The 12,203-nt window shown below is 43.2% G+C and overlaps 1 protein-coding gene across 3 annotated transcripts in view; it reads right to left on the bottom strand.

Annotated features, from left to right (window-relative positions):
- Nucleotides 1-12,203, bottom strand: part of vac14 (vac14 homolog (S. cerevisiae)) — a 444,921-nt gene that overhangs the window by 50,911 nt on the left and 381,807 nt on the right. For all 3 annotated transcript variants that reach the window (XM_068049759.1, XM_068049760.1, XM_068049758.1), the window contains exon 19: nt 11,679-11,829. In XM_068049759.1, the coding sequence (XP_067905860.1) occupies nt 11,679-11,829 (151 nt within the window). The remainder of the gene's footprint in view (nt 1-11,678; nt 11,830-12,203) is intronic.

The raw sequence follows: 12,203 nt of genomic DNA, 5'->3' as shown, positions 1-12,203 counted from the left end.
AGAATGATTAATGTTTGAAATGAAGCTCTGGGCAGAGCAGAAGCAAAACCCCTGGAATGTTTTAAGGCACATCTTGATGTTATTTTGTCCAGATCACTGAAGATTCACAAGCAATGTAGAGAAGCCACAGTCAAAAACAAACAAGATACTGAGCTGCATTAAAACTGTGTTACAAGAATGATTATTAGTTCAAAAGAACCTTAGTTATTCAGATAGGCTTAAAGAGCTGGGTTTATTTATTTCACAGCAATATAAACTTCAAGGCGGCCTACTATTGGTTTATGAAATAATGAAAGAGTTGGATTGCGTGTTTGCAGTTAATTTCAGTTTGGCAGATTGGACCAGCGGACATGCATTTAAACTACATGAAAGGCAGAATAAAGCGGTTCTTCTTTTCTCAGAGAGCAGTGAGATTTTGGAATGTGTTGCCAGCTGGTGTGGTGGTTGCTGACTCTCTGCAAGCCTTCAAGAGGGAGCTGGACCATAATCACAACATATAGAAGGTGAGTGGATTAACAGTTAATGTACACACAACGTAATCTCCTGGACCGGTTCTGACTGCCTGCGGGACTCAAAGGAACTTTCCATTCCCCCCTCACCTCTTATTGGCCCTGGATTTTTTGCCTTTCCAAGGGGTTTAAATAGCTGTGGCGTGGGTGGTGTCTAGTCATGCTGCTCAAGGCTTGATGAACCTGATGGTCCTTTCATGCCCATTTTCCTATGTTCCAACAGCCAGGTTGTGAGGGAAGGACGACAGGTCCTTTCTGGGTAAGCAGGACAGGCCCCTCAGGAGGTTCCCTGTCTCTGAAGGAGCTATGTGATGAATGTGACCAAGTATGGGGATTTCCTCACATTATTTCTTAGTGGTTTACAATACAATTTGCTCTCTTCATTGAGACAACTTACTTGATAATTCAAATATGTTAGCACTAAATTCTCACTTTGTGGCTTAACTCAATAGTTCAATTTTTTCAACCTAAACAATCAGTTTGAACAGTCAGGAGTTTTTGCTTTATTCTTTCATGGGCATCGCTGGCAGGCCAGCATTTGGTGTCCATCCCTAATTGCCCTTGAACTGAGTGGCCATTTCAGACAGCAGTGAAGAGTCAACCACATTGCTGTGGGTCTGGAGTCACAAGTAGGCCAGACCAGGTAAGGACAGCAGATTTCCTTCCCTAAAGGATGTTATTGAACTAGATGGGTTTTTATGACAATCGATGATAATTTCTTGGCACCATTACAGAGACTAGCTTTCAATTCCAGATTTTTATTATTTAATTGAATTTAAATTCCACCAGCTGCTGCACATTAGCCTGGGCCTCTAGATTACTAGTCCAGTGACATTACCACTATGCCACTGTCTACTTAATGATTGTACATATTTCACGCAGAGTGTGGGGAAGGAGTGGGTTTCTTGGGCCTAATGGTCTATTTCTATTCCAGTATTTATAGGGGAGCTTTGCCTGAATCATCTGAGTATTAATAACTAGGTGTGTACCTTTACTGGCACGTGATTTAATCCCCTGCTTTTCCAACATTTGATGTGCACAGGTGATCCGAGCTATCAGGGTACAGAACTAGGAAAAGTTGCCCTAATAATCTTGATCCCGCAGAGGAAACACAGATGTGATGGTGGGGTAGGGGGCCACTGCTGGGAGGTTAGTTACTGAGACACATTGTTGGGCCAAAGAGATTGATCTTGACTGTGTAAACATCTTACACCTGACTTGCAAATGCTTGGTGTTGATACTGGGTTAAAGCAGTAGAGAATGCTCTATTCCCCAGCACTGACACAGGACAAATACAAAATTCACAAAAATGTTTAAAAAGAATGTTAAACAGCATGTACAGTTTTCCATCTATGGTGTTAGAGGTAATAATGCCAGTCATGTTATTAAATATAATCAAGGCTCTTACTGTGTGAAGCACTGTTACATAATGCACTAAGAAAACTTTCAGAATATCACCTTGGAAATGAGAGAAATGAAAAGCTGCAGGCGCAACAATCTATTGTCTAAATGTTCCATTTCGTCCCTTTTATCTGCAGTAAGTTATACTACAACGACGCAGCAGGAACAGTGAAAAATCATCCACCTCTTTCACTAGGACAGGGCCAACGGCTTGTCTGTAAGTTACCGTCACCGAGTTTCCAAACAGCTCTTCATAGAAGTCATTCTAACCATTACTTACATTGCTGCACCTTTCTCACTTATTATCGGACATTTTGGGTGGACAAAAATGGACAGGGAGTCCTTCCTGGAAAAGTGGTCAAGAGTGTGGATGAACAGAAAGCTCTGCAAGTTCAAATACTTAATTCCCTGAAGGTGTAAGTGCAAAGAAAGACAAACAAGTTTTTTGTTTACGCAGTTTTAAAAAATTTGTTCATGGGAAGTGGGTGTCGCTGACTAAGCCAGCATTTATTACACATCCCCAATTGCCCTCGAGAAGGCGTGAGCCGCCTTCTTGAACCGCTGCAGTCCATGTGGGGTAGGTACACCAACAGTGCTGTCAAGAAGGGAGTTCCAGGATTTTGACCCAGTGACAGTGAAGGAATGGCAATGTAGTTCCAAGTCAGGATGGTGTGTGGCTTGGAGGGGAACTTGCAGGTGGTGGTGTTCCCATGCATCTGCTGTCCTCGTCCTTCTAGGTGGTAGAGGTACGGGTTTGGAAGGTGCTGTCTAAGGAGCCTTGGTGTGTTGCTGTAGTGCATCTTGTAGATGGTACACACTGCTGCCACTGTGAAAAACCTAACATCAGTGTTAAATTTGTCTTTTACCTGTTCCCAAACAGAGTGCTGAGGCTTTAACAGAGGGAAGGGACGTTCTGAATACTAGTCGGGAGAGCAGGGGCATAGTGTTGGACAGATTGTGGAAACAGAATGGAATAGAAGGGTCATCAGTTGAAATTGTGTAGACAGTGGATGAAGGCATCACAGATAGTGCCAAAGGCTTGGGGCAAATGAGTGTTTAAAAGCGATGGCAGATTCTGGTCTTTGCAGCATTAGTTTTCATATATGTTGTGTCATGCAGGCCCTGACCTGCCAAGAATGAGGCACATTAATTTCGCCACATGGACATTAAATTTCAAATTGTTGCTGTGAAGAAAAGGCCTGTTATAAGGAATTGCCAGGCTCCTGGTTGGAAGGACACTTTTGCATAGTAACAGACACTGCTTGGAACAAAGGACCAGTCCCTGCTCCCAACAGACAGAACAGATGTGGTCAGACCAGTTTAGTCACATGACTAACTGGCTGTTGCAGAGTTTAAACTGAGTTTTAAAAATTGGAGAAAAAGTGTTTGAAGACAGAAAGCTCTTGGCTCCTGCACTGAAGCAGACCTCCTTTCCTCCGGTCTGCTCCCATCTCTTTCTCACCAGCTTCGGAATCTACTGATGACACACGAACCCCAAGAGAGAAAAGTCTCCTACAGTGAGCAAGGTTTAAGAATACTACTGGGCCCCAACGGTAAGCAAGAATTATCTACAAGCAAGGTGAGCTCGAAGAACCGTACCAACTCTTCAGATATTGCCTCAAACCTTTCCACTTTATTTATTCCTTCTGTTTTCTTTCTGTCTCCATCTGCATTTGCGCTTCGCGTGTGCATGCTAGCGTGGGGGTGTCGTGTATCCGAAGGTGTTAACCGAATTAGAGTTTAAGTTTAAATAAATTTCAACTTGTCTTCTTTAAACCTAAGAAAGCTTGTTTGTGATGGTTTCTTTGCCTTATAATTGGAAAGCAGTGAACAATGATTCACCAAGGGGGAGCTAAAAACACTGCGTGCAAAAAATAAAACCCTGTTACACTAAGACCAAGTGAAGGCTGAAAGGGAACCCTAGACTGCTTTCTCACCTAGTCCTAACAGTTGCAAAAGTAAATTTATAGTCTTGTTGGGGCGATGAGACTTTTTTTTAAAAAGACGCAGTTAGTTATGATGATCAGGAATGCACTGTCAGGAAGGGTAATGTGAACAGATTCTGTAGTAACTTTTAAAAGGGAATTGGATAACTACTTGAAAAGGAAACATTTTCAGGGACTAAATGGATAGGTCTTTCAAAGAGTCAGCATAAACACGATGGGCAGAATGGCCTCTTGTGTTGTACAATTCTATGAATGTTCCAGCTTAACCTTTTTCTGGTCATTACGACTTCTGTCTCGTTATTCCCGTAAGCCACACTCATTATTAAACTTTTCCTACCAGGACAACAGGCTGGAGGTGCTGCTCTCAGAGTTCCTTCAATAGTGCTTTGTGAACGGGTACTAAACTGGAGTGACACACACTCTACTTTCCTGCCATCTATTTGGTGCCTCACCACTACTGTATGACCAAGATCAGAAATAGTGGCCACAGATCTTTAACCCACCAAGTGTCCCCTTCTGCAAACTTTCTCCTCCTGCATGGGAAACAGTCCCAACTTCATTAAAAAAGCTACTGATTAGGAATAAGAACAAGGTTACAAATACAGGCCGAGATGACTGAATGCTGAAAGCAACATGAAGGCACTGGAACTGCCAGGACCAAGGAATTGTCATGCCAAAGCTGGCTACTGATTGACGATGCAAATAATGTAGAACTTAGTTAGTTTGATGCTGTGGAGTTTTGCTTGATTGACCATTGTTGTGGTGGCAGTGGCGGGGCAAGCAGAAGTGCAATGGGGTGAATGCTATTAAGGCAAATATTTCAAGGGGATTAAATGTGAATAGCCTCCATGATACTATTGATCGTCAGGGATGTGGGAACCAGGAGATAATACAAGAGAGGAACACCAACATGTACAGAGAATTGGGAGAGACAGATTGCACTAGAGTAGGAAATAACAAAGTATTAGGTAGGGTCAGTGTAAGAGGGAAAGCAATAAAGTCTAAATTAAGGTTACTGTGCATGTATGTGAATGCGGGGAGTGTGGTAAATAAGGTTGGTGAACTGCAGGCGCAGATAGCCATGTGGAAGTATGATATTGTGGAGGTGAGAGAGACCTGGCTTAAAGAAGAGCAGGACAGGGTACTAAATGTTCCTGGATACAAAGTGTTCAGGAAAGATAGGAAAGCGGGAGGGGCGGCAGTTTTGTTTAAGAAGAACATCGCAGCGCTGGAGATAAAGAATGTCCCAGAGGGGTCAAGGACAGAATCTACTTTGCTGGAGCTGAAGAACAAAAAGAGTGCAATTGCTCAGTGTAGTATATAGGCCACCAACTAGCGGGAAAGATGTAGAGGAACAAATTTGCAAGGAAATTAGAGAGAACTATAGTGTGTTTATAATGCGGAACTTTATTTATCCATACGTAGACAAGGATAGTACTATCGTAAAGGGCAGAGAGGGAGAAGAGTTCCTAGAGTGTATTCAGGAGAATTTTCTACAACAATATGTTTCCAGTCCAACAAGAAAGAAGGCACTGCTAGACCTGGTTCTTGGAAAGGAGGTGGGCCAAGTGAATCAAGTGTCAATAAGACAACATTTAGGGGACAGTGATCATTCTATCATAAGGTTTAGGTTAGCTATGGAAAATGACAAGGAACAATCCAGAGTAAGAATAATTAACTGGGGGAAAGCCAACTTCAATGGGGTAAGAATGGATCTGACCCAGATAAATTGGAATCATAAGTTGGCAGGCAAAACACCAACTGAACAATGGGCTGCCTTTAAAGAGGAGATAGTTTGGGCACAGTCAAGTTATGTTCCCATGAAGGGGAAAGGTAGGGAAAACAAATCCAGTGCATGACGAAAGATAGAGATTAAGATGAAGAAAAAGTGTGCTTTTAACAGACATCAAGTGGATAATACGACTGAGAACCAGGCCCAATATAGAAGGTTCAGGGGGCAGTGAAAAAGCAAATAAGAGAAGCAAAGAGACAGTATGGAGAGAGACTGGCAGCTTACATAAAAGGGAATCCAAAAGTCCTCTATGGGCTTAAAAGGGTGGTGAAAGGAGGAGTGGGACCGATTAGGGATCAAAAAGGGGATTTACACATGGAGGCAGGCGGCATGACTGAAGTATTAAATGAATACTTTGCACCTGTCTTTACCAATGATGATGCTGCGCAGGTCATGGTGAAAGAGGAGGTAATTCAGACACTCGAAGTGTTTAAAATTGATAAGGAGGTGGTATTGGGTAGGCTGGTTGTACTTAAAATTATTAAGACACCAGAACAGGATGAGATTCATCCAAGGATACTGAGGGAAGCGAGAGTGGAAACTGTGGAGGCACTGGCCATAATTTTCCAGTCTTTCTTAGATTCATGGGATTGGAGAATTGCAAATGTTATACCCTTGTTCAAAAAAAGTTGTAAAGATAAGTCCAGCAAATACTGGTCAGTCAGTTTAACCCCGCGGGTGGGGAAGCTTCTAGAAATTATTATTCAGCACGGATTTGTGAAGGGTAAATTGTGTTTAACTAACTTGAAGTTTTTTGATGAGGTAATAGAGAAGGTTGATCAGGGCAATGCTATTGATGTGGTGTACATGGACTTCCAGAAAGCACTTGCTAAAGTGCCAAGCAACAGACTTGTGAGCAGTTATAGCTCATAGAATAAAAGTGACAGTAGCAACATGGATATGAAATTGGCTGAGCGACAGGAAACATAGTAGTGGTTAATGGATGTTTTTCAGACTGGAGGAAGGTTTGTAGTGGAGTTCTCCAAGGGTTGGTGTTAGGACACTTGCTGTTCCTGATATATATTAATGACCTAGACCTTGGTGTCGGGGAAAATTTCAAAATTTGAGGATGCAAAAACTTGAAAACATTGTGAACTGTGAAAAGGATAGTGTAGAACTTAAAAAGAACATAGACAGGTTGGTGGAATGGGTGGACAAGTGGCAAATGAAATTTAATGCAGAGAAGTGTGAAGTGATTCATTTTGGTAGGAAGAATGTGGAGAGTCAATATAAAGGGTGCAATTCCAAAAGGGGTGCAGGAGCAGAGGTACCTGGGCGTATGTGTACATAAGTCATTGAAGGTGGAAGGACAGGTTGAGAGAGCAGTTAATACAGCATACAGCATCCTAAGCTTCATTAATAGGGGCATAAAGTACAAAAGCGAGAAAGTTATGTTAAACTTGTATAGAACACTGGTCTGACCTCAACTGGAGTATTGTTTCCAGTTCTGGGGCACATTTTAGGAACGATGTGAAGGCATTGTAGAGAGTGCAGAATGAATCAAGGGATGAGGAACTTCAGTTATGTGGATAGATTGGAGAAGTTGGGACCGTTTTCCTCAGAGAAGGTTGAAAGGAGATTTGATAGAGGTATTCAAAATCATGAGGGGCCTGGACAGGGTAGATAGGGAAAAACTGTTCCCATTGGTGGAGTGATCGAGAACAACAGGTCACAGATTTAAGGTAAAAGTAGTAATAGTGACATGAGGAAAAACTTCTTCACGCAGTGAGTGGTTAGGATCTGGAATGCACTGCCTATGTGCGTGGTGGAGGCAGGTTCAATCGAGGCATTCAAGTGAGAATTGGATTCTTATCTGAAAAGGAAGAATATACAGGGCTTTGGGGATAAGGCTGGGGAGTGGCACTAGGTAAATTGCTCTTTCAGAGAGCTGGCACAGATAAGATGGGTCAAATGGCCTCCTTCTGTGATGTAACAATTCTATGATTCTGACTGTAGAGGTGTATGTGAAGGAATAGACCTGATTCGTCTTTTTCAAGACAATGATTTCCTAAGGCTCAATTTCAGTCGCTATATTTAGCTTTATAACATGACACAGGAAAACACACTCAAAGAAACATGAAACGAGTGAAGATGGGCTCATTTTGTTATACTAATGGAGCTTTCTGCCTAGACAGCCAGCGGCCTGTGCCTTCAATACAAAGAGGGAAGCAAATGGAGAGGTTGAGCAGTCCAGGAAGCCAGGCTGCAAAGTGGATGCAAACTGCGAACGTCCCCCTGTGTAGTTTGGCAGCCTTCATCCGCACAAAGATGAAGTGCAGTGAATTATATTCACCACACACACTAAAACTAAATAGAGTGAAGAATTTGAAGTGAGGAAGCTTTGCCAGAAAGTACAATTACTTTACTATAGTTACTAGGAGGACGGGAGTGACATTTTCCATCACCCGTGCCAGATCTCTCTCAGTGGCTGTTCTTTCTCTTTCCCTCCCCCAAGGATTGCCAAATTTAGTTTACTGATTGCTTAACCAGAGTCCAAAACAGAACAGAGCAGCATCTCCCATCACTGATCAAGTTCAGCACTGCCCATCTTCTCATAGAATGTAAATACGCTCCCAAAGGACTGCAAAATTAATGATTTTTTAAAAATTGGAAAACGAATCAAGCTGTTTAATTACTGCTTCTGTTGTCTTATACCATGAGATTGAAAGGAGCAAATTAACCACATAAATCCTTATTAGATCGATAAATGTAAAAACACTAATTATAGCACACTGCGTGGGGGCAGTTTTGCTTCCTGTTTCAATGGGAGGTTGATTTGTCCTCCCTCTGTTAGTTCAGAAGGTTTGGAACTGAAATATGGATAACCTTTCTTAACCACTGTCTTCTTTATTCTTAGTAAGTTCCATCGTTACATAGAAATACAATATTACCTTCATACCATTTTGGGGGGGGGGGGATGGGGAAAATCATCTGCGACCTTTTCTCTTTAAGTATACTATGCTCTTAATATATTGGTTATTTCTCCCCTATTACATATAGTTCCTAGTGCTTTGCCCCGAGAAGGCAGTAACAGAACATGTATGAAAATGTAACAGAATAGTTCCAAGCCATAGCCGACTGGTGAGGGTAAGATGTGTGTGCTTTTGTGCAAAGGGTACACTTCTTTCAAAAAGCTAAAGGTACAATAATACCTACAGTGGGCAACATAACATTCATTCAAGGTCCTCATACAAATGGAAATTTAGCTGAGTGATGGGGAGGGTTTTGAGGACCTACTCCTTCAGAACAGCTTGGAGTTTAGTTTAGTTTAGAGATACAGCACTGAAACAGGCCCTTCGGCCCACCGAGTCTGTGCCGACCATCAACCACCCATTTATACTAATCCTACACTAATCCCATATTCTTACCACATCCCCACCTATTTCCTTACCACCTACCTATACTAGGGGCAATTTATAATGGCCAATTAACCTATCACCCTGCAAGTCTTTGGCATGTGGGAGGAAACCGGAGCACCCGGAGGAAACCCACGCAGACACAGGGAGAACTTGCAAACTCCGCATAGGCAGTACCCAGAATTGAACCCGGGTCGCTGGAGCTGTGAGGCTGCGGTGCTAACCACTGCGCCACTGGCCTTGTGGTCCTGAGCTTGGTAAACATATTAAAGCCTGGCTCGCGTTTAAAACTAAAACACGACCCGGGCCCGACCACAGCCAACCTGAACCCGACCAGAGCCCTTTAATTTTTTTTTGCGCCCGACCCGACACAAATCTCCTTCATCTGTTCCGGTAGCAGGCTATTCCTGCAGCTGGAGTTGTGGGGAATCATGGTAAGCTGGATTGCGTGACTTCCCGCAAGCAGTGTCCAGCACGACCCGACCAGTGCCGAATACTGGACTCGGAATTTCGATCTGTACCCGCACCTGACACGTAGTTGTGTTCGGGTCGGGTAGCCAGGCTTTAAAACACATGCCCAGTTGCATGCCTTTCACACAGTACCACAGAGCTGCCTGCACGCAAGCCCAGGAAAGATGATAGAGGCCACTGTGCTGGGAGGGTCCCATCATTAACGGGCAGCTTGTTAACCCATTATGCTGAGAGGCATACTATCACCAACTTTCAGATGAGATGTTAAACTGAGGTCCCGTCCGCCCTCTCAGGTGGAAGATGATGATCCCACAGCACTATTCAAAGAAGAGCAGGAGAGTTCTCCTTGATGATATGGACAATATTTATCCCTCCACATTGATGCTTGTAGAACCATGGTATGTGCACACTGGCACTTCATGACAAAAGTGACCAACTTCAAAAGTTCTTTATTGGTTGCAAAGTGCTTTGAGACATCCTGAGGTTCTAAAATGTGCTCGACAAATGCAAGTCCTAATTTGATGTCAGGGAATTTTTCCAGTGGAATGCAGCTCTTTTCTTTGATATGAGGACAGGTAATCACAAAATTTTCTACTAAGAGAATCTTCCTCTTTTAAATATCACCTCTGAATTAAAATTTAAGATGAATACACAGAGTGAATAATAAACCATTCCAATCTATCACTGGAAGGCTCTACATAATTACCAGTACCTGAGGATGCAATGACTGGAAACTGCAAGGCAACATTACTCTACTAACAGAGCAAGGAGTTCAGTTCATTAAATACTTCCTTGCTGGTCCTCCACTTTTCATTGTGGACTGTGAACTTCCACCCTGGCACTGAGACAGGAAGCATACCATGGACTGAAGAGCAGAGATTAAGTATGAAGATGAGTTTCACCGCGAAAGCTTCAGTAAGCTTGCACTTCAGTCATCATTGTCTTTTTTTAAACTGGCTGAGCTCTATGTATGGTAGCTGCCATATGAATGTACAAATTTTTTTCCCCTGTACACTACATAAAACAGTCATGAAGGTGCGATTTCTAGACCAAAACCTTGAACAGAAAGGCCCCACAGTTGTGACTTCAACCTCCCACTACATGCATATGTGGTTAAACTTATAATTCAAGCATAGGACAGTTAAGCCCACTTGCATAGTTCACTGATTAACGCAAGTCCTTGTTGAGTTACAGTAACACTCAATCAAACCTGTGATTCAGAAATCTTTGTCCAGCCTGTCAATAACAGTGCTTTGGTGCTTTTTAGTCAAACTGCTTCCTTGATTTAATGGAGTTATCAATGTGAATCAGTGCAGAGAATGCAGCTTGGGATTTAGTGCTGGCCCATGTCTCCTTCACTCAAGTGCAACTGATGTTTTGTTTTATTCATTCATGGATTGTGGCGAGCTGCTTTCTTGAACCGCTGCGGTACGCGTGATTGAAGGTACACCCACAGTGCTGTTAGGAAAGGAGTTCCAGGATTTTGACCCAGTGATGGAAGAATGGTGATATAGTTCCAAGTCAAGAAGGTATGTGACTTGGAAGGGAGGGGAACTTGAAGGTAATGGTGTTCCCATATGCCGATTGCCTACTGTAATGTGCATGTCAATGAAAAGAGTCAGTGAAAAAGCATCCATCAATGGAAGGAAGGAACCAGGGAGTTCAGGGATAGGCCATGTGATGTAGTAGAGTGAAGACTTCCACCTAAAGGTCTTGATGATGGCAGAGAAAGGTGCAGAGCAGAATGGGCAAGTCCTTCTCCACAGGGAATGGGAGAGCAAGGGGAGAGGGGGTGGGTGGTGCTAGGAAAAACCAGAGTGGGGAGAAGTTCAAATAAAAAGTCACTCAACGTTCCTTGCACCTCGAAGCACCCAATTCAAGAACAGCATCAGGAGAGGCCTAGAACTCCTGCCTGGCATCTCAGGCTGGAGAAGTTGCACCTGGTTTAGGGGGAACCTGGGGAGGGAAAATGAAAGTGTATTAAACATGGGTTGCGAGGGAGAAACAGGAAGAGGTGGACTACCCATTTTCCATGTATATATTCGGAGTGGGTCAGCTGTCCCACGTCATGAGGGCCATGATCTCCCACGGGGAAGGGTGACACTGCAGCCATTCTGCCACAGGTTAAAACTTGCACCACTAACTCCAGTTGTCTTGATCAGCAACATGCCATGAATTATTGAAGATGCAGATCATTACTCACGTGGTTCGCATAAGTTCCGGGTTGGGCACGCACTGCAGTCGATGAGAGAGGAGCTGGAATGCTTTGCTCTGGGGCAACAGCATGAGGAGTCCGTACAGGGCTTTGATCAGGTAGGGATTGTTCTCAACGTCAAGAAGCTGCAACCGCAGATCTGGGATGGAGAATAGGAGATAAACGAACAATCACAACTTGCATTTATATACTGCCTTCAACATCGTAAAAATATCCCGAATGCTCCACAGGAGTGTAGTCAGACAAAATTTGACACTGAATCACATTCAATAACAACTTATATTTATATAGCACCTTTAATGTAATAAAAAGGTCCCAAAGCATTTCACAGAAGCATTTTGTGGCTCGGTAGCCACAAAAGGAGATATTAGATCAGAGGACCAAAAGCTTGGTCAAAGAAGTTGGTTTAAGGAGTTTCTTAAAGGAAAAAAATGAAGTGGAGGGGTATAGGGAGGGTATTCCAGAGCTTGGGGGCCTCGACAACTGAAGGCACAGCCACCAATGGTGGAGCGA

Source organism: Heterodontus francisci, chromosome 17 (assembly GCF_036365525.1).
Source record: "Heterodontus francisci isolate sHetFra1 chromosome 17, sHetFra1.hap1, whole genome shotgun sequence".
NCBI classification, from domain to species: domain Eukaryota; kingdom Metazoa; phylum Chordata; class Chondrichthyes; order Heterodontiformes; family Heterodontidae; genus Heterodontus; species Heterodontus francisci.
Note: the sequence above shows the minus strand (reverse complement) of the source record. Positions and strands in the feature narration are given on the sequence as shown.